Consider the following 22,906-nt stretch of genomic DNA (forward strand, 5'->3'; position numbering starts at 1 on the left):
GGGGGTGTGGGTGTGTGGGGGTGTGTGTCCTGCCCTGATTCATGTACCCCATAACCGTGTGGTGCCATTAAATATCTCCCCAGCCATGGCACATCATCTGGCACAGCCTCACAGCATGGGCACAGGGGGCAGCCAGACCCCTCAGCTCAGCCTTGCCAGCCCGGGGGAGCAGTGCACTCCAGATTCTGGCATTGGCCTGAAGGTAGCATATGGGGATTCAACAGCCCTGCCCTGCTGAGGCAGGGTCAGGGCTGGCCAAGGCTGTGGCCATCTCCGTCCTGCCCCAAGGCTGGCTGATAGTGGGGGGAAACAGTGGGTGGCAGGGGTAGTAGGCACTGCCTTGTGGGGCACCGAGTGGTGCCACACCCAGAACCACCCCAGGGCTTTTGGGGATGGGGCAGATGGTGCCCTGCCTCAGGGAACACAGCCACTGACACAGGGCGCAGGGTGTGTGTGGGGTCAGCACGGGTGTCCCAGGCCCTGTGCCCTGGCTGGTCCCCAGGTCCTGATGCCTGCCAGGACCCGACCCAGCTCTGGGTACACTTGGGGGGCAGTGCAGTGTGTCCTGCGAGTCCTCTGCCCCTCAGCAGAGAGTGAAGAGGCCGAAGAGTGGTCCCAGACCCAGCACTGCCCCAGCTGCTTCCCTGCCAAATCCCTGGGCAGGGAGGAGGCAAACCCTCACCTCAGGCTGCCCCAGTGAGAGCCTTTTCCTCCAGCCCCAGAGCAGCTGGGGGGCAAGGAGGAGGTGCCAGTTCCTTAGTGGGGGGCTCTGCCCAGAACCCCACCCTGGTCCTCAGCCCCTCACAACCCCCTCTCCCCACACAGACCACACAGCTTACACGGGTTTACAAAGCACATTGGTTGAAGGGAACTGAACTCGGTGAAAAGATAAATCCAACCACGCGGCACATCTGAAAAAAATAAATTACTTTCAAAATACCATCATTTGCTGGGGCTGGGCTGGGTTTGCCTCCCCCGGATCCACCGCTGGCTGCAGCTCCAGCCCTGGAGCTGTGGGCACGGACTGTGCCCTGAGCTTCTATGAAAATACTCTATTCTGTGTCCCAGGGCCTGACACAGGGAGCCCCGGGGTGAGTGGGAAATGCAAACCCACCTGCTCGTGTGGGCAGGGGCTTCTGCCCATCAGAGGGAACCCTGTGCAGCAGGGGGGGGACCCAGGAGGTAGAATAATTAGTGATGCTCATCATCTTGCTCTACAGCAGCCCCCTTCATCCTTACTCAGTGATCTACTGGGTCATGCCTGCCCTGTCTGCAGCTTCAAGTCACCAAGTGCAGGGTGCAGGCAGGGGCAGGGGGCCAGCAGCAGAGCCAAGACAGGTCCAGCAAAGTCTTCTGGACATCCCTGTGTTCCCCAAGCCCAGTGGACGCCATCCCTCCAGCTCTGGGGGGCCTGCCTGGGTGCTGCAGCCCCTCTTAACCCCACCAAGCCCCCACAGCCCCACCAGCCTTGGCTACAACATGTTGTAGTAGGCCATCTCCTTCATGGCCTGCTCGGCCAGTGTGTGCTCATCCGGGGGGTTGGCCACAGCCCCGTAGCCGTAAGAGTTCTCCTCCTCGAAGTCGTCCATCTCCTGCTGGCTGTCCAGCTCGGTGTGATCAGCCCCAGCCAGCTCCATCATGGCATCTAGGAGTCAGCACAGGGACACGCAGTGAGGGACCTGTGGGGAGGGCTGGGGCCAGCAGCTCCCCCCTCCCTGGGTTTGGAGCCCAGGACTCCCCAGGAGCCACAGCCCGGCTCAATCTGGGCCCCTGGTGGGGGTGAGGAGACAGAACCTGCCGCAGGCACCACGGCACAGCCCAGCTCCCAGTGCCACGGGACCCACCTTGGCTGTCCAGGCTGATGTCCATCACCCCGTGCTTGACCTTCATGTGCCGGCTGAGGTTGCCCTTCAGGTTGAACTTGCTGGAGCAGTAGGGACACTTGAAGGGCTTGCTGCCGGCGTGCAGGTGCATGTGCCCCAGCAGGTTGTACATGCGGTTGAAGGACTTCCCGCAGACCTGGGGGGAACCGTGCCCACAGTCAGCCCCAGAGCTGGCAACGGCTCTGCAGCACAGACCTGGCCCCAGGGTCCCAGGGTCCCCCACCAAGAGTAACCTCGTGGGCCCTCTTGGCTCCTGCCAAGAATAATGGGGCTCCCTCCCTCCTCCCGCTCTGTGTGGAGGGCTTGGGGACGCAGTGTTGATGCTGCTGGGAGCTCCAGAGGCACTGGTCGTCATTTCAGCAGCAGCAATGCTGCCATCACACCTTGGAGCAGATACTCCATGCCCAAGCGAGCAGGGGAGGCATCACAAAGCTGCCTCTGTGCCCAAGCCCTCAGCTTGGCCAGATTCCAGGGGCACAGCATGCAGGACCTGTGCTCCCCCAGCGCCAGCTCCATCAGCCCCCCAGCCCCACCGGTACCTTGCACTTGAACGGCTTCACCGGCGAGTGCACGATCATGTGGGTCTTGAGCGTCTGCTTCTGCACGAAGGTCTTGAAGCAGATGTGGCACTGGTAGGGCCGGACACTGGTGTGGATCAGCATGTGCCGCTTCATGTTGGCCTGGAGCGTGAACTCCCGCCCGCACACCTCGCACTTGAACTCCTTCACGCCCTGCCAGGGTGGGACAGCTGTGGGCCGGGGGCAGCTTGGGCAGACCCCCAGGCACTGGGCACACACCAGTGGTGCCAAGAGTGGAGAAGGGGCCCTATGGGCAAGGGATGGGCTCCTTGTGCTGAGCACAGCATGGGGTGCATCTGAGTGCCAGCTCTGCTCTGGGGCTCAGCCCAATTGCTCCCCATTAAAGAGGCCCTGGAAAAGGGCAAACACCCACATACAGCCTGCCCAGAGGGGCTGTGACAGCTCCTGGCCAGGACCCCCCAGGTTACCCAGCAGCAGGTCTAAAACTCTCTCCCTGAGGAAGGGAACCCCCAGAAGGGCAGGGGCTGGGTCCTGGGGACCCCCTCAGTGCATGTCAGTGACCCCACGTAATGCCAGGCACAGGTGCTACTGCCCACCTGCACCACCCACCTCCTCCCAGACTGGGGGCACCAGGACACTCCTCTCCACCAGCACCCACATCCAGAGCTGGCACATCTCCTCTGGGTATGATGAGGGCAGCACCCCAGAGGACCTTGAGCCCCTACCTTGTGCGTGAGCGAGTGCTGCTTGAGGTGGTGGATCTGGCTGAACTCCATCCCACACTCGGTGCAGACAAAGGGCCGGACGTTCTGGTGTTTCAGCATGTGGTTCTGCAGCTGGCTGCGGTAGTGGAAGGACTTGCTGCACTCCAGGCACTGGTAGAGCGTGGGGCCCTGGTGCGTGGCCAGGTGCCGCTTCAGCTGGGTGAGCGTGGAGAAGTCCAGCCCGCACTCCACGCAGACGTGGCAGCGCCCGCTCTCGTGCTTCACCTCGTGCGCCTTCAGCTCGCTGGGGTAGGCGAAGCCGCGGCCGCAGAAGCGGCAGCTGTAGGGCTTGATGTCGGTGTGCAGCAGCATGTGCCGCTTCAGGTGGCTGGTCTGAGTGAAGGCTTTGCTGCACACCCCGCACTTGTGGGGCCGTGTGCCCTGGTGGGTCAGCAGGTGGGTCTGCAGGTGGCTGGGCTGCTTGAACAGCTTGTTGCAGTGTGGGCAGGAGTGGGGCTTGATGCCGTTGTGGCCCAGGATGTGGGTCACCAGGTTGTACTTGGAGGTGTAGGACTTCTCGCACATGCGGCACTGCCAGCGCTTCTGGCGGTCCCCCGCCTCCACCAGGTACGAGTCGTCGATCTGCACGTTGATGTCCAGCCGGTCCAGCTGCGCCTTCCTGCTGTGCTCGCTGGTGCCGCCGGCCGCCTCCAGCTCCCCCGGCTCCTGCCAGCCACAGCCCTGCTCGCTCTTCACCTGCTCGGGGGATGGCGGCGCAGGGGCCTCCGCCTCACCAGGGGACGGGGCAGCCGCCTCGAAGGCGCCCACGGTGTGTGGGGCGCCCACGGTGCCGCTGGCCGGGTCCCCGCCCCTGCGCCGGCGCTCGGTGCCCTCCGGTTCCCGGTGCCGGCGCAGATGCCGCAGGCGCCGGGGCTTCCTGCTGAAGGTGCCCAGCTCGATCATCTTCACGGCACCGCTCTGCACCGCCGGCTCCTGGCTGGGCTCCGGCGGCTGGGGCGCGTGGCCGCACGGCCCCTCGCCCTCCTTGTCCCCGGGGACAGACACGTCGTACAGTGGCTCGGCCTCCACCTCTGCCTTCTCGCTCTTGACCTTGGGCATCAGCCTCACAGGTGGCCTTTTCCTCCTCCGGGCATGCTTCTCCAGGGAGGAGTCTGCCTCCAGGGTGTCCTCGTCCTGCCCGTCCCCAGGCGCCTGCTCCTCACCGTCGGGCTCCCCGGGCTCCATGGCGGCACTGTCCTGCTGCTCCCCGGCCAGCCCCGGGAAGAAGCCGGCAGGGGTGACGGTGGCCCCGAGCAGCTCATTGTCGGACACCAGGCCCAGGACGGCGGCCTGCGCCAGGGACAGCACCACCACGGCGTCCGTCTGCGTCCCGCACTCACTGAACCGATCCATCTCTCGCCGCCGGCCTACACCGTCATGGCTGGGAGGGAGAGACACGGCCCTGAGCCCCCAGCACACCCACACTGCCAGGGGCTCACTCAGCTGTCACTCCCTTCTCAGTGAGCCCCAGACTGACACGGGTGATGCCAGCCTGGGTCCCCAGCACCACACGCCCCAGGATGTGGAGACACAGTGGCCCCACGGGTTTCCACTGTAGAGCTGGGGGGAGGAAGGAAGCTTGGATCCATGCCCACTGTCAGCCTCTCTGGATGGGCCATTAGTTCCTGAGGCTGGGGTTTGGCTGCTTGCATGCCCTCAAGCTCCTAGGAGTGACTCCAGGGAACAAGTGCCTGCACAGTTTGGAAACTGGTCTCAGCTGAGTGTGGCTCTGAGCTCTGGCAGGAGCAGCAACGGCACAGGGAGCAAGAGGGACGGGGCCCAGGGCCACCAGGACACAGCCTGCCCAGCATTGGGCCCAGGCACAGGCAGAGGCTGGGGGTCCCAGCACCACCACGGCATCCTCCCCCCTGCAGTGGGGACAGGCAGGCAGCGCCTGGGAGCTGCCGCTTCCTCCTGCTGGAGGAGTGCTCTCCTAAATACAATTATTCCTGCAGCTACAACAAAGGAATCCTGCGGGGGAGGTAAAATAGGGATAAATTCTGAGCCAGATCCTCTCACAGTCCTAGGAGAACCTGCCCGGCACAAGGAGATTGTGGGCTGAACCTCCACTTTGGAGAAGGGAAACCTCACCGTGCCTGGGCATCATCCCTGCAGCCAGGCCGGCTACAGGGACACTGAGCATGGCTGGGGACACTGGCCTCTGTGCTGCAGGCAGCTGCCTGCTCCTGCCGACCCCAAAAGTGTTCCCTCATGCCAGTGCCCTGTGCACCCAAACCAGCCACAGCGCAAGGCATGGGGTGGGGAGGAGGATGGGATGATGGGGAAGGTCAAGAGCCAGTGTGAGAGAAGACAGGGAAAGGGAGCAACACCAACCACAGGGGCTTGGCCCCCCCGCAGACATCTGGGGCACCGGGTCCCTCCTCAGTTCCCTCCCATCTGCTGGGCCACCACGGGGCTGGCACTGGCCACAGCACTGGTGACTCTTGGCCCAGGGTGAGGGGACCCTGCCCAGGCTGGAGCTGCCAGGGCGAGGGTCTCAGGCAAGTGCCCCCCTCTGCCCGGGCACCCCGGAGAGCCAGCGGGCAGGGATCGGGGGCGGCAGGGACAGAATGCAAGGGAGGGGCGGCTGCAGGGAGGAGATGGCGAGGAAGAGGATGGGGGTGGGAGAAGGAGGAGAAGGAAGGGGATGAGGTGAGGACTAGTGCGGAGGCAGCGAAACAAAGCAGGGAGTGGGGGAGGGCGGCGGCGGGAAGAGGAGGAGGGTTGGGAGGAAGAAGAGGGATCAGTCAGGGAGGCGGCTGCCGGCGTGCCCTGAACAGCCCCGGCCCCACCCCGCCGGCTGGGACCCCCTTCCCGTGGGGCTCCCGGGGCCCCTGAGCTGCCCACTGCAGGCAGAGGGGAAGGGACGCGGGACAGGAGCCCCTGCTGCTCTCCCCACGGCCCCAGCACGGCAGAGGGGTCAGCGGGCCCCGCACGGTGCTGGCGCTGCCCCCCAAAACACGCACCACGAGACAAGGCAGCGGCCACAACCCCGGGCCAGCACCGGGGGGTCTAACAACCACCCCAAAACAGAGGCTTTTAGGGGAAAGCAGATGTGGATTCCCACTCTGGGCACTGGGAAAGGGGATGAGCTCCCCTCCTCGGCGGGAAAGCCAAAGCCTTGCGCTGCACAAACCTCTCTGCACTTGTTTCCATCGGACACACGAGCCCCGGGACACGACGCAGGAGATTGCGGCCGAGGCGCTCCGGAGCTGCAGCTGCACCAACAGCGCACAGGGAAGCGGGAACAGGGCACAGGCGGCTTCACTTCCCGCTCTCACTTCCCTGTTCACCCTCGGGCCTTGCCAAGGCAGCTGGAAACACCATTTCCCAACACACTGGCAAGCGAGGTGGGGCCGTGCATTTCAGCTCCCAGGGAAACTCCCGGCAGCGCGGAAAGCAGAGCGCCGCCAGCCTCCGGGGGAGCCGCTGCCCGCCGGGCCCCGGCACCCGGACAGGCCCGGGAGCACCGCGGGGACAGGGCCAGGTCCTGCCAGCGCCGCTGCCAGCGCCGGGGCACGCAGAGCCCCGAGCACGGCAGAGTCTCCCGAACCAGCGCCGACACTCGCAGCGCCTCCAGCTCCTCCTGCCTGGCACGGACCTCCGACCTGTGGCTGCACCCACGGGCTGGCACCCACCACGCTCAGGGTCCCTCTGCAGTGCTGCTCCTGGGAACCAAACCCTCCTCCAGGCCTTAATAACCTTCAGTTTTCAAGTCCAGCCCTTTGGGCCAGGCTCGGGTCCCTCGGGCTCATTTCCCGATGCAGACCCTCACCTGCCCATCCTTCTCCCACGTGGGGTCACACAGACACACTTGGCACTGTCCCCTCTGCCAGTGGCATGTCCGGGCTCGCAGCCCGCTCCCCCACCTCCCCCTCTCCAACACCGCAGGACAGATGCACCTGGGGCCAGCACTGGTGGCTGCTGTCCCTGATACTTTGGGTTGTGAAATTTGGGGTTCTTTCATAATTTCTCCTCCCACTCCAAAGTTTGGTTTTGGTGCAATCTCTCCTCCCATCTTTCCCAACACATCTGGAAGATCCAGGCTCTGCCCTGGTGCATCCTGCAGACCCTGCCCTCCTTTGCCCTGGCTGCCCCCCTCAGAGCCTCCACCAGCTCCTCACTCACCACCTGGTCACTTAAAGTAGGTTTTTTTCATGGCTTTCACTTCTTTGTGTTATTTTACTTCTATTTTCCTCTCTTGCCCCATGATTAGCCGCCCAAATACCCACTTCTCTCTAGGTCCCTCTGGTAGCAGCATCTGCACAACAGGTTCTCCACTCCCAGCACATTCCTTGCTGGATTCCAGATTTTCCAGCCACCAGGATAACACGTTTCCCTTCCCTTTGCTGTTTTACCCCCTCAGTTTCACCCACGTGCCCAGCCCTTGTGCCACCGCACCCGGCCCCTCAGCCAGCCCCACCACTCTAGAGACAGGAGCCTGGAAACCCTCAGTTGGGCAGCATGGAAACATTCCACCTCATCCACAGAAGCCTCACCTTTGCACCCACAGGTTTGCCTGTAACACCCCAAAAGGGGCTGAGCTAAAGCAGTACCCACACCCTCAGAGCCACCCACAGCCCCCCAGGAGCAGCTCTGGGAGGGACCCTGGCCCCACCCGGCTCCATTCCCAGCTCCCCTCACCAGCCCAGGGGCAGCAGCATTAGCCAACTCCCACCCAACCATTCCTGCAGGGAAGGGAGACGCAGGTACCCAAAATCCAAACGGTTTGGGGGATTGATTTACATCTCCGCTCTCCCAAGGAGCAGTGACCCTGGCAGGAATGCAGGAGCCCACCCTGCTGCCCCTGCTCTTAGCTCAGCTCATTGGGGTAAGTGCAGCCACCTGAGCAGGGGCAGCAGGGTAAGACACCTGCACAGGTTCCCAGGCTGCCTGACAAGCCTGGTGCCACGGGAGAGGACATTCAGCACTTGCTCCTGGCTGTCCCCTCTGCAGGACCCACATTGTGGGACCCCCGTCGCAGGATCCCCGTGTCAGGGCTCTCTGTGGGACCCCTCTGCAGGGTCCTGGGAGGCTCCCTGGGGACAGATGTGGTGGTGCAGACCTTGGGGAAAAAGCTCCCAAGGCACAGAATCGAGCCCAGGACAAAGAGAGACCCTGGGCTGGGGGGTTCTCACTGGGGAAGGAGGTAGGAAAACTGTTCAAGACTTTTTACCAGAAAATGGCTGATAATGGATCTGATATTTGTGAGAAAACCTTTGATTTCATTTTCCTTTCTTTCTCAAAAGCAGCCTTCATTTAAATTTAATAAAGGGGAAAACAGGCTTTCATCTTGCCTGAAGATTTCACACAAAGCTGCTCAACCCCCCCACAATTCCAAACAGAAAAATGTTGTTTTCCTGAAAATCACAACTAAAATTATTCTTAAACCTGACCCAGCATGTCTGTCCTGCACCAGCCCAAGGATTTGGGGGTTACCTCAGTAGCACTGCCTGGCCCTGGCTCTGTGTTGGTGGTGTGTGCCAGGGGCTGACCCACAGAGTGGCTCCTCACACAGTGGCAGAACGAAACTGGCACTTCTTACCCCAGAAGTGACCCTGGTACAGAGAAACTGTGGCCCTGGGGGCCAGGTGCTGCTGCCACAGGAAACAAATAACTGCTTAAATTCAGTTGGTGTCTCCACACCAGGTACTGTCAAACTACATTTTTAAAGGAAACTTTTGTTTTAAGGAAAACTTCTCCAAAAAAAAGAAACCTCCACTGTCAGTGGATCAGAGAGCTCCCTGCAATCTCCAGCCAGTGACAGAAGTGACATCATGGGTGTCACTGAAGTGCTTCTGGGTACAGGAAGAGTAGTCCGTGGAGGCTTTGGCTTCACAAAACAAAAAAAAACAACCTAGGATTTGCCGAGGGATGTTGACAATGTTTTCAATAAGAGCAGGTGGAAAACCAAGTTGGGGAAAGTGAGGTCCTGGGAGAGACAAGGGCTTATGGAGGAGCGGGTGTTATCAGAGTGTGCCAAACTCTCCCCAGCCTCTTCATGGGTATTTCCTCTGAAAATATTCCAGGGGACTGGGATATTCTCACTCTGATTTCTGTGTCCATCAATCAGAGGTAAATATTTACCCCTTTGAAAATGTAAGGTTATTGGCAAACTCTGACTGGGAGGGAAAAGGGAATGGCTTTCAAATAACCAGAGGTTACCAGTGCTGCAGAACAAAAGTGTGATGAGCACAGAGCTACCTGGTTCCTCCATTATCTGCCAGGGATATGGGATCCACCACTGGGAACTGGGGTGAGAGGGACAGGTGCTGTGGCTGCTCACTGCAGAGGGACAGAGCTGCCATCCCAAAAGCTCTTCCCAGCACACAGGCAGCTGTGCTGAGCTGTGACACTCCACTCCTACTTCCTGTTCTGCTGGAAATCCCCATTTTCCTCCTCCTGACACTGAGGCTCTATCCCTCTGCTCCTCCATCCCTCCAGCCTTCATCCTCCAACCCTCCATCCCTTCATCTCTCTGTTCCTTCATCCCTCCATCCCTTCATCCCTCTGTTCCTTCATCCCTTCATCCCTCCGTTCCTCCATCCCTCTGTTCCTCATCCCCTCAGCTCCCCATCCGCCCCTCCGTCCTGCCAGCCTCCACCCCTCTGTTCCCCCATCCCTCGCTCCCCACCCCCAGTATCCTCTGCTCCTCCATCCCTCCAGTTGCTCCCTCATTCTTCCCGTTTCCCTGGCAACGCCCATCTCGCGCCGAGATCTGTCCCCTCTCTCCCTCTTATCTTTCTCCTCTCTCTTTCATCTCTCTCCTAATCTCCCTCTCCATTCTGAACCTCTGTCCTTTGCTTCCTTTCTCTCTCTCTCCCTTTTCATCTCCTCCAATGCCTTCTCTATCTCAGGGTTACAATTATTTGAATCTCACTTTAAAGAAATGATCTGTTTAATTAAGCACTGGGCCCTGGCGCCGCTCCCGCCCTCCTGCAGCCCACACGCCTGCCACGGGACCCCTGCCCACGCCCCGGGTGCCTCCTGGCCGAGGACAAGGGGGTGACAATGCCCTGCCAGCCCTTCTCCAGCACCTGACAGCCCTGACCTCCAGCCCTTCTGTCCCGTCTGGACTTTCCCCAGAAAAGATTGGACCAGGTGATCCCTGGGGTCCCTCCAAATCCGGGATTCCATGATCCTAACACAGCCAGCATAGGAGTCAGCAGCTCCTGTGCCATGGATCACCCTCAAATTCTGTGTTATAGCAAAACAAGGGGAGACTAAAATTCATGTGGAAAAAGGTGTTTCCTGAAAGTCAGAGTCCTGATTGCATCCATTTGGGCATGGGGCTGAAGGAAAGATGGGAGGAAGAGAGGCTGCTCCGGGCTCTGGGGCAGTGGAAGGAGCAGGGGGCCTGGCTCTGGCTTGAGGTCCCCTCCACAGGACTCCTGTGTTGTGGCACAGCCAGGAGCAGGCCCGTGGCCACCGGCACTGTCCCTGCTTGAGGAGGTGTCCTAAGGGAGCTTTGTATGGGCTGAGGCACAGCAAATGCTGGAGCCAGCATTCTGCTCTAGCCAGGGGCTCTGTGAGCAGTCAAAGGTGCACCAAAACTGCACCAAAACCTCACCAAAACTGCACCAAAGCCCCACTGAAGCTGCACCAAAGCCACCAATGGTTCATGCCCAGGAGCATTTTGGGAAGGGGATTCCTCTCGGCCCCACCTGCCTTGCCAAGGAGCTCCTGCTGCTGTGCCACAGGACTCAACATCTCCTCCTTGGCAGATTAAACTGATCACGCTTCAGGCCTGATCTTCCAGCCCTTGTGCCCTCCCAGCCCCTCCCGGAGCATGGCAGCAGGGCACCAGGGCACCAGGGGAGCGGTGACAGCGGGCTGAGCCTGGTGGCACCTGGAGCAGTGACGCTGGGCCCAGCCTCATCTGCTGAGTGAGGGGCTCCCTCAGAGCCATCAGCATCACCGTGGCCTCTGGATGTGTGTGAGACCCTTCCTGCCACTGTCTGGGGAAGGAAGGACCCTGGCACGTTGTGTCCCTCTGATCTGAGTGCAGTGACTGACCAGGACCAATGCACCCCTGCACTGACCTGCTCTGTCCTGCCACACCCCACGTGTCCCCACGGGCTCCCGTGTGGGCCCCCATTCCCCTCCATCCCCATCCCCGTGCATGCAGGTATCTGCTGCAGGGGAGACGTCCAGGATCTGCCTTCAGAGCTCGTGGTCACCCCTAAAAATGCTGCTGCTCCTGAGTCCAGAGGCAGCAAGAGCCTTCAGTCAGGTACCTGGTGTGGGGTGAGCTGAGGGAGAGGGGCTGTGCTGCTGGACCCCCTCGGGCAGCACCCACGTGGTGCTCCAGGGGCTTGCCAGGGCTTTGGGACCAGCAGTAAATGCGGCACTGCCAGGAGCAGGGAGAGCCCTCAGCCCTGCTGCTGTCCCAGCCTGGCTTCAAAGGCTGTGCACAGAACCCTCGCTCTGCCTTGGAAAACAATTTTTGCTTTAAAATGAAATAAACAGGGAAAGAAAAGACTTTCAAGTTCCTCCTTGCTGTAACGGCTTCTCCCCGGCACAGTCCCTTTCCTCTCCGAAAATAGCCGAGCTATTCAAAAGAGATGCAAGAAGAAAAAAAGGAACTGAATAGAGGAAAAGGGAAAGAAAAAAATGGAGCCCCAAGGGGGTGGAGAAAAACAGAATGAAAAGACAGCAAAAGTAAAGAAAAGGGATGAAAAATAAAGGAGGGGGAAGAGAGAGACAGACAGAAGAGCTTTGAAAAGAAAGAATGCTGCCAGCCTGAATACAGGGAGCAGGAAAAAAGGGCCCTGAAAAGAAAGAGCCGGCTGGAATGACCTCTCATTCAGGGCTGTGCCAATCACCGCCGTGATGGAAATCCTTTCTTCTTCCCTGCATTCTCTCTCTTTCCAGCGGGGGCAGAGGGAAGAGGAAGAAAGGGGAGCTAATTCTCAGCATAGCAGAAAATAAATCTGCTCTTTGCGAAGCCCCTGAAAGGCGCCGAGGCGCTGACAAACCGTTCCCAGCACTCACACAGGCAGACAGGGACAGAAGGGAAACGGGACTCAGCAGTGCTGGGCCAGACCACCTGCACCAGCTCACTGTCCCCCGGAAAATGAGGGAGCAAACACCCCAAGCACACAAATCTGTAGAACAAGTGTGAATCCAGGTCAACCCCCAAACCTTGCAGGGAAACACCAGGGATGGTTGTGGCAGAGGCAAACCCAGGGGCCTGATGCTGTGCGAGGTCCTGCAGGGAACAGGGGGCAAAGGGTGGGTGCAGCCCGTTCTGCCCTGCAAGTCCCAAACCCGCCAGCACCCACCCTTGCCTGGAAAGACCCACCAGGGCTTTTACCCGGGTCTGTGAGCCCCAGCACTGCCCCGGGTCATTCAGCATCTTCAGCAGTGGTGGGGGTTCACAGACCCTCGTGTGTGGACGTGGACCAAAGTGCCCAAACAGCCCAAAATAAACCAAGGTGCAGGGGGAGAGCAGTGCTGGGATGTGGGACAAAGGGAAGTGACAAAGGGGACAAAGAGGGAGGAAAACACTGGAGATGGAGCCCACCAGGACAGCAGGTCCTCTGGGACAGAGGCAACAGGCATCCTGGTGTCCTGTAGAGACCCAAGTGTGATCCCATCTGATCCCACAGCAGCCCGGGGCTGAGGGTGAGAGGAATGTCCTGAGCCCATGTGGCATCATTCCCGCTGGATACAGATCCTGCTTAGCATCCCCAGCCCGGGGTTAATCATAAACTGCTGGGACTTTGGGGCAGAGCCATAAATATGGTCTGAGGAGACAACACACAGGCAGGAGGAGTTCAGGAATCCTGGTGTGTGTGACCCAGCTGGCTGTAAAAGAGAAAAACCAACCCCAAACGGTACAAATGGGAGAGGTCTGTCACCCCAAAGGGAACAGACTGCCTGGTGGGATGTGACAGAGCTGCTCAGGTGCAAGGGAAGATCCCCACAGTGGGAAGGGTCTCACTTAAGGGTGTTACTTTCAAGAGCATTGCTGCCCTTGTGCTTGGGAACCATTTTAGTTCAGTTTTGATATTCCCATGTGTGGAGCCCATCCATTCTGCAGGATGGGCCTGCCTGTCCCTGTCTCTCCAGGCTCTGTCCTGTGCTGGACTGCCAGGACAGAGAAATGAACACAGGGCCAGCCCAGATCCACTGGTGGCACCAGCGATGTCCAAGCAGGGCTGAAGGAGAGGTGAGGAAGGTGAATAGCCCAGGCCACCTGGGATCGTGCTGGACACGGGGCAGCACCCCCTGAGCCCTGCACCCCTCACTCTGCCCCGAGGCACACAGGGACCTCAGCACGGCCCAGCACAGCTCCCCACTGCTCACCCTGGCCAGGAGGCACGGGGGTGCAGCCCTGCAGGGCTGGGGAATAAGTTAATCATAGCTGAGGGGTTCTAATTTGAGCATGATAATTAATACTCAGCCTGATAATCTTCCACGTGTGTGTCTGCTGGTGCCGGCAGCAGGGGAGGGCTGTGCTGGGGACAGGAGGGGGCTGCAGGGCAGGGGGACACTCCGTGCTGTGTCTGCTCCAGAGTCTGAGGCTGTTCTGCCCTGGAGAAACTGCCACAGCCCCCGGGACATCCCTGAGCACAGCACCAGCAGCTGTGGTTTGCCTCAGAGGCGGGGAAGGACCAGTGAGGGAGGCACAGCTGAACCAGCACGGGGGACACCGACCTCCAGCTCGGCGGCTCAGGAATCACCCCCGGCTCCAGGAACCGGCTGCGGAACTCAGCCCACACAGCCCAGCCTCAAACACGGCGAGGGCCATTTCCTACAGACCCGGGGTGAGTGGAGGGGATGGAATCAGAGCTTTCCTGCATGGCAGGAAGAGGCACGGGCAGGAACTGGGGAGCACTGAGCCCCCTTCCACCCACACCAGGCACTGGACCTGGCCACCTGGGAGTGTCCTGCTCTCAGTTTTCCAATAACAAGGCTCTTTGACGTGTCACACCATTACAGGAACAAACCCCGCTGCACAGCTGCCTATACCACTTCTACTTTCAGATCCCCAAGGTGGGAAACGTTTCGGATCCTTTTCTGCACTGGTCAGGGACGAGTGTTTGGGAGGCTGGGTTGGACACATGGAGCACGAGACACTGGACAAAGGTGGCAATTCAGGAATTCCCAGCTCAGGACCGACCCAAGCCAGGTGTGGAAGACACATATCCCCATATGGCCCAAAGGCAGCTGTGCCTGCTGCCCCCACAGCACCAGCCTGTCGGCATGGGCAGTGTCTTTGAGATCCACAACAGCACAGCACTCAGCTGCTTTCCTGGGGGGAAGGCAGAGGTGTCTGCTCTGGGGGTGCTATGCTGGCTGCACGCTGCTGCCAGGTCACAGGGCCAGGGTGAAACGCAATTCCCGACTATTGCACGTGTGCTTTGGTGTGCCATCAAGCTGTGCAAGCTCCTGCCGTGCTCCTGACTCTGGGCAGAGGCCAGGATTTTATACAAAAATACACATATTTATCTTTTGAAGGGGAGTTGAAAGGACGGGTCTGGCACTGTGTCAGTGGCTGGGCAGATGACACGGACACCACCTGGCTCTCCGGGAGCTCGCTGGGAGCAGGGCCCTGCAGCTCGTGGCTGTCCCACTCCTGAGAACAGAGCCCATGCTGGATGAGCCTGCCCTGGGAGCTGCCGTGGGCACAGGGGATGGATCACCTGCCTGGCACAAAGTGCTCGGATAGGGCTTGTTGGGTGATCCAGGGAGTGCAGTGGGCAAATCCCGCTCGTGAGCGGGAGGGTGGGGATATTTGCACCATTTACTCATCCTAATAATTATTTCCCAAGGTCTCGGTGAGGCTGGGCTGTCTCTGCCTTGGTTCTGGCAGCTTTGGCTCACCCTGGGGTCTGTACCACTTGCCCTGCCCTGTTCTCATCCCAATCTAAACAACCCCTGTACTTCGCCCTTCCTTCTCACAGCCAGAAAGTCCCATAAACACACACAATATTCAGCTGTTGAAATAATTTCCTTCTATGTGTCCCCTGTTGGTAATTACAAAGCCAAAGCAAGCCACTGCAGCTCCCATAAATCAGGGCCAGCTCTGGGGAGCTCAGCCAGGTGCGTGCAGGGCGGCCAAGGCATGGGGGATGGATGTGAAGGGGCTCAGCAGAGACTCAGAGCTCTGGAGGGGACTCGACCAGCTCTGCCTATGGCTCTGCCTCGGGGAATGCATTTTTCTCCAAAGGGCACTCCTGGTCCGAGGTCAGAGCTCTCTGACGGGCATCTGAGCTGGTGCCCCCTCAGCCATGGGCACGTGAGCCAGGGCTGGAATCATGGAATCACTAGGGCTGAAAAACCCTCTGAGATCGTGGAGTCCAACCGCTCCCCAGCACTGCCAAGGCCACCACTAAAGCGTGTCCCCAAGTGCCGTGTCCATACAGCGTTTGAACACTTCTAGGGCTGGTGACTTTGTGCACAGCAAGCACAGAATGGCCACAGCAGGGACAAACTGATGGCTCTGGAGCAAAGCCAAGGGCAGAGCCAGGAGGGCAGGTCAGTCTGTGCCTGGCGAGGGCAACTCTCAGCCAGCTCAATAAATGAACAAAGAATTGACTGGCATGGAGCAGGGAGGTGTTTGAGTTGGGAGTTTAAGATGCCTACACTTTGGATGGCAGAGGGGAGGAAGGACACCCTCACAATCCCTGTGGATTGACTGGGAAGGGAAGCAGCTCCCTGGAACATCCATCCTAACCACAAAAACAATTCTTCCCAACAGCAGCCACTGGCCAGGCTGGTCCTGGGCATCCCCGATCCACCCAGGATGTCCCTGATCTGCCTGGTCATGTGCAGCACCTCTTGGGGAGGTTGGGATGAGCAGGCCAGGCTGCCCTGAGGCTCCTGTGATCTCAAAGGTCCTGTCAAACCACAACGATTCCATGATTCCAAGGAGAAGTTCTCCCTCAAGAGCAGCCCATCATAGGTTGGACCAAGGGCTCCTCAAGGGAAAGCTCCTGCCTCTTTTCTCCAGCTTGGTCATGGATTCCCAGTCCTGAGCCCAGAGGAACTGGCAACTGCCCAGCTCCAGTTTAATCCCCAAGCCCGGGGCTGGTGCTGCAGGACATGGGGAGGGCCCTGGGATGGTGGGTGTGGGAACAGACTGGAGGTGAGAGAAGGGAAAAGCAGCCAGGGAGCACACCAGGATTAACACTTGAAAGCAAAAGAAGGGGAGAGACAGAGCTGGTTAAACCGGGATAACGTGGTGAGGGACAGGGTGTCAGAAGAGAGGCAGTGAGGGCAGAATGGCCTGACACCACAGAGAATGGAGATGAGACAATGCTGCTGCTGAGAAACAGGAAAGATAAATTTAGAGGCAGTGGTGAGCACTCTTCCTCTGGAAGCTCTGCCTGCCTTTCTTCCCCCTCTCCTCCTTCTCCAGGTCACCCCCAGCACGGGCAGGACGTGGGCTCCAGCCTGGTGTGGCTCTGATGGCCGGGGCCAGTCCCAGCTGTGGAGAGGGAGTGCTCCCTGCAGAGCACGAGCAGCCCCTCACCGCCCCACCCCAGCGCTCCTGGCTCCCACCACAGCCCCCCGGGAATTCCTGCTCCCACCACAGCCCCCCGGGAATTCCTGCCCCTGGGAACAGCCCCCCGAGAATTCCTGCTCCCACCACAGCCCCCCGGGAATTCTTGCTCCCACCACAGCCCCCCGGGAATTCCTGCTCCCACCACAGCCCCCCGAGAATTCCTGCTCCCAGGCACAGCCGCCGGGAATTCCTGCTCCCACCACAGCCTCCTGGGAATTCCTGCTCCCAGGCACAGCCTCCAGGGAATTCCTGCTCCCAGGCACAGCCCCCCGGGAATTCCTGCTCTCACCCGCAGCCCCCAGGCGCAGCTCCTCGGGGCGTGCACTGCCCGGCACCCGCTCCCCACGGGCGAGCAGTGGAAGTTCCACGATGAGCGCGGCTGTGCGCTGCTTCCTCCTCCCACCCCGGCCGAGGACGCGCTGCCCTGGCTGGGACTGCTCTCTGCCAACCCCTGCCCGTCAGTGTCTGCAGAGGAGGAGGCTGCAGGAAGACCCTAGGGCTCCTTCCAGTGCCTGAAGGGGCTCCAAGAGAGCTGGAGAGGGACTTTGGACAAGGACCTGGGGAACCAGGAAGAATGGCATCAGTCTGACAGAGGGCAGGGAATTGCCACAGGCTGCCCAGAGAAGCTGTGGCTGTCCCATCCCTGGAAGTGTTCAAGGTGCAGTTGGATGGGGCTTGGAACAACCTGCTGTTGAATCTCCAGGGCCACAGGATGTACCTTGTCCTACCACATCTCTCACAGCCATGGTGCTCCCCAGCACCCCATTATCCCTGGGCTATCCCTGGAGCCAATCTGGAGAAGATTCACATGAACTTTCTGTGAGTTTGTCTTTGCTTTGCACAACAGAGCACCCAGACACTGGTCACTTTTCCTTTAACTAAAAACTGTGACACTGCAGGGAACATTGTCCAAACACTCTGAGGACCAGCAGGTGACAGCACAGGGACACTGCAGAGCTGCCCACAGGTGCTGACATTCTGTTCCTGTTGATTTTCATTAGAAATACTCGACTGTCACTCAAATGACAGATGGACAGCTGCAAGGAAAGGCCAGGAAAACTCAAAACCCTGTTCCTTTCCTTTAAAGTTCGGGAAAGAAAGCTCATCATCGCTTGTTCCCTTACCAGGGAGAGCCCTGTTTGAAGCTGAAGCCAGGTGAGCAGAGCAGCCTCCCTGGTGTCCAAATACAGGCCCCAAACACACAAATGCAGACCTTCCTGCACGGGAGCACCTCCCTCCCGACTGACATGCCACACTGCACTGTGTTTTGGGCAGAAACTGGGATTGAGGGAAAGCCATGCTGGGCAGGGGCTGTGCCAGGTCTTCTCCCACACCAACCCCACTGCGACCCACAGCCACTTGCCAGGATGAGGGAGAAGGAGGAGGAGGGTGTGCATGGGGCTGAGGAGAAGATGTGGGACAGAGGAACAAAGGGAAAACACCTGTACCTGATCATGGTCCCTGTGCCCAAGGTCAAGCCCTTTGGGAAGGGCTCAGCAGGGCTCATGACTCATTCTGAGGACTCCAGCCACAGGCAGCACAAAGGATGAGACTGGGCACTGCTGGCACATCACATCCCAGCCATCCTGCAGCGTTCTTCCAGCCCCACTGTGCCACCTCCATGGCACATGTGCCCTGAACAGGTATTTGGGGCATTCCAGGAGCTGGCACCTGGGCCCAGACAGGTGGACTCTATGAGCCAGGGACGTGATGGGGCTTGGGAAACCAAACATGGGAGTGGGTGGAGAAGGCAACAAACCCAGCAGGAAGCCCCCTTGACACAAGGCTACCCCTCATCCCCCCATTGGCTCTGGCCTGGCAGACCCCAGGGACATGCCCAGAGACTGGGTTCGAGCAGAGGCTGAGCTGGGGCTGACTTCTCCACAGGAAAAACTGTAAATATTATATATAATAAAATATATATAAATTATATATATATATATATATAAATAACTGTAAATAACTGTAAAAAAACCCTGTAAAATAAAGGAGTGCAGGCAGCCTCTCTCATGGGTTGTGATGCTGGCACGTTCCTGGCCGTACAAACCCAGAGCTTTGTAGACTCCTCAGTATTCCCAGCTGGAGAGCAAAGCCAGGCAGTGCCAGTGCTCATCCCTCTCCACACTGTGATTACCAAACTAGTTGATAAATTAAAACGGCCCAATAAAACCATATGAAACAAACAATTTCTCAGGGATTAAACCAAGCCCAAAATGCCAACACGATGAGCTGTGACCCACACCACCCGAGATACTCCACTCCCGCTGCTGCAGGGACCCGTGTCTGACTCCACAAGTCACCCCCAGGTTTGGGTGGGAACGTGTCCTGGGGTGCAGTAGAGCTTCAGCTCCTGTTTCCCATTTTGGAGGGATACAGTGTGACCCACAAAGAGGGCACTGCTGCTTGCAGGAGAGGAGCTGGGCCCAGGTGAGAGGGACATGCCTGTTCCACAGCTGCTTCTGCAGGGAGAATATTGTCACCCCGGGTGGCAGCAGGGCACGGGCACAGCCCTCCAGTGCTGCCCCAGCTGCTGCTCCCCACGGCCAGCCAGGGACTGGGCACCCTGGGACCTCCAAAGAGAACCTGAGCCTGGTGCCTCCCAGGGGCTTCTCAGGGTCCCTGTAAGAGCCGTGCCCGGAGTCTGCCTCCAACCCAAGATGGCTTTGTTTAATCCTGTGGCCAGCCTGAACACCCACAGGACCCACAGCTTTGATCCACAGCTCGGTGGGGCCAGGTCAAACCCGGGCTAGAGGAGAGACCCAGGCGAGCCTGGGAGCACGGTGTGGGGAGTGGGAGAGTGGCACGGCACGCAGGACCCTGGTGTGGGGAGTGGGAGTGTGGCACAGCACGCAGGACCCTGGTGTGGGGAGTGGGAGTGTGGCACAGCACGCAGGACCCTGGTGTGGGGCACAGGAGCATGGTGTGGGATGTGGGAGTCTGATGGAGCTGCAGGCTTTGACCTGGGGGTGCTTCAGGCTCCAGTCTGGTGCAGGTCAGGCTCTGGGCTGCCCTATTCCCCTTGGCCACCCTTCTCTTCCTACACAGCTGCTCACAAGAAAAATCCTAATGCTGGACTAAGTAACTATTTAAGTACAACTAATTTATCCATTACACCCTGTTATGTCCAGAGCTCCGGAGGGCTTTCACACTGCTCCCCTCGGCCGCTTGATTGGGCGCGGAACTCAAAGGCCACCCAGCCGTCACGGAGCCCCCACGGAGCACCGGGAGGACCCACACCGGGACACCCCGAGGCGTTCCGGGACTGAAGGAGAAGCGGGACCTGCCTGGTGGGGCACCAGCCCACCCCCCACTCCCCGGGGCACTTTGCCGCTGCGAACGTGGGGGATCCCCCGGGCCCACTCCCGCTGGCCGGTGGCAAACACCGGGAAACTGCCAGAACTTGGGGCACGGCGGGCGGGGCCGCAGCCCCGGTGCGGCCGGACCCAGGCCCCGAGCATCCCTCGGCGGGGCCCTCCCCGCGCCGCGCCCCCTCCCGCAACAGGTCAGGGCCCCCCGCCCTCCCCGCAACTTTCCCGGCGGAGAAAGTTTGCGCGCGGCCACGGGGAAACTTCTGGGGGGTCCCTGGGGAGGGGCGGCCCCCGCACAGAGCCGGGACCCCCGTCCTCCCGGTCCCTCCCGCCGCCATCGCTCCCGTCTCCGTCGCGCGGGGCAGGAAGGCGGCGACATCCCGGTGTCCCCGGTGTTGTACCCCCGTTGGAAGCCCGGGGGGTGGGTGGGCTTTAGGGGCACGGGGGGTCCGGTGAGGACTCACCGGCGGCTTCGCGGGGCGGCGGCGGCGGCGGCTCCGGGCCCGGCGCTGGGTGCGCAGGAAGGAAGAAGGAGGGAATGAGGCAGGGCTGACGTGAAGGGATGCAAAGCAGCTCCTCCTAACTCGCCCGCCCTTCATCTTCCTCCCCCTCCTCAACTTGCCCGACCACGGCGAACCGCCCTCCCCCGGTCCAGCAGCACCTTCCACCGGAGCCGTGGCCGCCCTCGGTACCGGTTTGGGGGGGTCAAAGGTGGGGGGAGTGGGGGTGGGAGTGGTCGATGAGGACCCGATGCCCACACTGTCCCTGCATTATGTCCCGTCCAGCAGCACAGGGGGCGTTTTCTGCCCTTAATTTCGGGGGGTTATGACCCACGGAATGATGCCGAGGAGGGGATGACCTTCTCACGAGACCCCATATCCGGCCGGGCATCGCTCCCCTCCGCTGTGGGGATGGGAAAGGTCATGTGCACCCCAAAAAGCTTGTAGGGATTGACGGCAAGGACTCCCCTCTCCCAAAAAATGTGATGAGAGGAATAAGGCATGTTGCAGGAATTGGAGGGGTTTGGGGGGATGCTGTTCCCCCGACACAAAGAGGTGGAGAGAAAGGCCAGTGTGCAGGGTAGGGTGGCAGGAGGTGGCCAGAGGAGGGGAGTGAGATGGGATGTGGTATAGGAAGGGGAGCAGATGATCCAGAAGTTGGAGGATTTGGGAAAACGGGGTGCTGTTGGCTCCCCCAGGAAGGTAGAGGGAGAGGTTGAGCTAGGTGGCTGTGGGGATGGGGTAGCAGGAGGCTGCTGATCCCCAAAGGGAGGGATGGGGATGAGATGTGGCATGGGAAGGAGAGTGGGTGGCAACAGCCAAGGATCTGCGGGCTGCAAGCTTTGGCTCCCATCGTGAGGAGGAGGACGAGGAGGAGGGGGAGGAAGAGGAGGGGGAGGAAGAGGAGGAGGAGGAAGAGGAGGAGGAGGAAGAGGAGGAGGGTCTCCTCCCCATAGAAGAAGGAGCATGCGGAGGCAGCCGTGATTCGACTGGTGTGTCGGGAGATTCTCATCTCCATGGAAGCAGGTGGCGCCGGCCGGACTAATCGCAACAGAGTTTGTCTCCACACGCAGCCCTTTGTCTGGGCTCACTTCTGCTTTTCTGTTTTGCTTTTTTTTTTTTTTTTTTTTTTTGTGTTCGTGGTGAAAACTGAGCTCCCTGCTCTGTCCCCACTGCCACTGCCGGTGCTCACACCCCCACGCCTGTCTGGGGGCCGCTCAGCATCCCGCCACGTCCCTGCTGCTGCCCGCCGGCCCAGCCCAGAGCCTTTCGGAGCCCGGACCCGGCTGGTGTCACCAGTCCCCAAAGTGCCACTCCCTCCCCATTCCCAGCCCGGCCAAGCCCCGCACGTGGTCTGCAAACGGCGCTGCCTGCACAAATATTTGCCAGTAGTGACGGGAGAGAAAAGGCGCAGGAGATTCGCTCCTCTGGGCTCCCGCGGGTGCCCCGCCAGGGGTGTGCTTGGAGCTGGGCACGGCGGCACACGGGGCACGGAGCGGGAGAGCGCGGGGCACGGAGCGCGCACCGGGCAGGGCTCGGGGTGGGACGCGAAGCGGGGACACGGCGTGCGGTGCTCCGTGTGACACGGACCGGGAGCGGGACCGGCACCGGGAGCGGGACCGGCACCGGGAGCGGGACCGGCACCGGGAGCGGGACCGGCACCGGGAGCGGGACCGGCACCGGGAGCGGGACCGGCAGCGGGAGCGGGCCAGCCCCGGCTCCTCCGGCTGTCACAGTCCGCTGCCCCTCCGCGTCAGCCAATCAGCATGCAGATTCAGAACGATCGGGTCATCCCAGCCAATCAGAACGCGGATTAACCAGGCTGCTGCCTCAGCCAATCAGAACGCGGAGGCCCGCGGCTGCAGCCGCCTCAGCCAATCAGGACGCGCGGTCTCCTGCTCCCGGTCACTCCACGGCCCTTCCCGTTCCCTCTCCCGGTTCCTCCCACACCACCGAGGCGCGCACTGACCCTTCTCTCCGTGCTCTCGATGTCCCCCGCCGTGCCCGGCGGTGCCGCCGGCCCCGAGGAACCGAGTCCGTGTCCCCCGGGCGAGGGCCCGTGGCCAGCCCCCGGCGCCACGCGGGATTGCCCCGCCCTGTTCTCACATTCCCCCGCGCAGGGCGCTGTTGCGGGCCCTGGCCGGTGCGTGCCCGCGCTGGGGGGAAGCGGGACCGGGCAGTGGCCGGTGAGCTCTGACCCCGCCGGGGGACACGCGCACGCCCCCTCCGGGCAGACGGAGTCGCTGGCCCTTTAAAAGAGGACGTGGTCTATTGCCTAGCCCCGCCCCTGCGCGAGACGCCGGTCCCGGCGGGGCTGCTGCGCCCCCTGGCGGCGCGCGCGGGGAGCGGCGGTCCCGGTGCATCCCGGTGGTCCCGGTGCATCCCGGTGGTCCCGG

At 60.6% G+C, this 22,906-nt stretch overlaps 1 protein-coding gene across 4 annotated transcripts; it reads right to left on the reverse strand.

Moving 5' to 3' along the window:
* Positions 1-32: 32 nt before the first annotated feature.
* Positions 33-22,615, reverse strand: ZNF710 (zinc finger protein 710). Of its 4 annotated transcripts, XM_063412887.1 has the most exons (6): positions 22,480-22,610; positions 20,475-20,519; positions 3,148-4,567; positions 2,423-2,614; positions 1,845-2,019; positions 33-1,645 (listed from the first exon to the last, which is right to left on the reverse strand). In XM_063412887.1, the coding sequence occupies exons 3-6, from the start codon at positions 4,537-4,539 to the stop codon at positions 1,473-1,475; spliced, it is 1,932 nt and encodes a 643-aa protein (XP_063268957.1). In that variant the 5' UTR covers positions 4,540-4,567; positions 20,475-20,519; positions 22,480-22,610; the 3' UTR covers positions 33-1,472. The 4 variants fall into 4 exon arrangements, with proteins under 4 accessions (XP_063268957.1, XP_063268956.1, XP_063268958.1 ...); XM_063412886.1 differs by lacking the exon at positions 20,475-20,519 and having other exon boundaries at positions 22,480-22,615; XM_063412888.1 differs by lacking the exons at positions 20,475-20,519; positions 22,480-22,610 and adding an exon at positions 16,992-17,118.
* Between the last annotated feature and the right edge of the window lie 291 nt (positions 22,616-22,906).

This window comes from Prinia subflava, chromosome 15, assembly GCF_021018805.1.
Source record: "Prinia subflava isolate CZ2003 ecotype Zambia chromosome 15, Cam_Psub_1.2, whole genome shotgun sequence".
In the NCBI taxonomy this organism is placed as follows: domain Eukaryota; kingdom Metazoa; phylum Chordata; class Aves; order Passeriformes; family Cisticolidae; genus Prinia; species Prinia subflava.

Bases quoted from the DNA above. Each gene is read 5' to 3' on its own strand.
- ZNF710 (XM_063412885.1), bottom strand. From the start codon at position 6,342: ATGGAAACAAGTGCAGAGAG. The intron at 2,020-2,422 runs GTACCGGTGGGG...GGTTCCCCCCAG, and splicing joins TGAAGCCGTTCAAGTGCAAG to GTCTGCGGGAAGTCCTTCAA. The intron at 1,646-1,844 runs GTGGGTCCCGTG...GCTGACTCCTAG, and splicing joins CATCAGCCTGGACAGCCAAG to ATGCCATGATGGAGCTGGCT.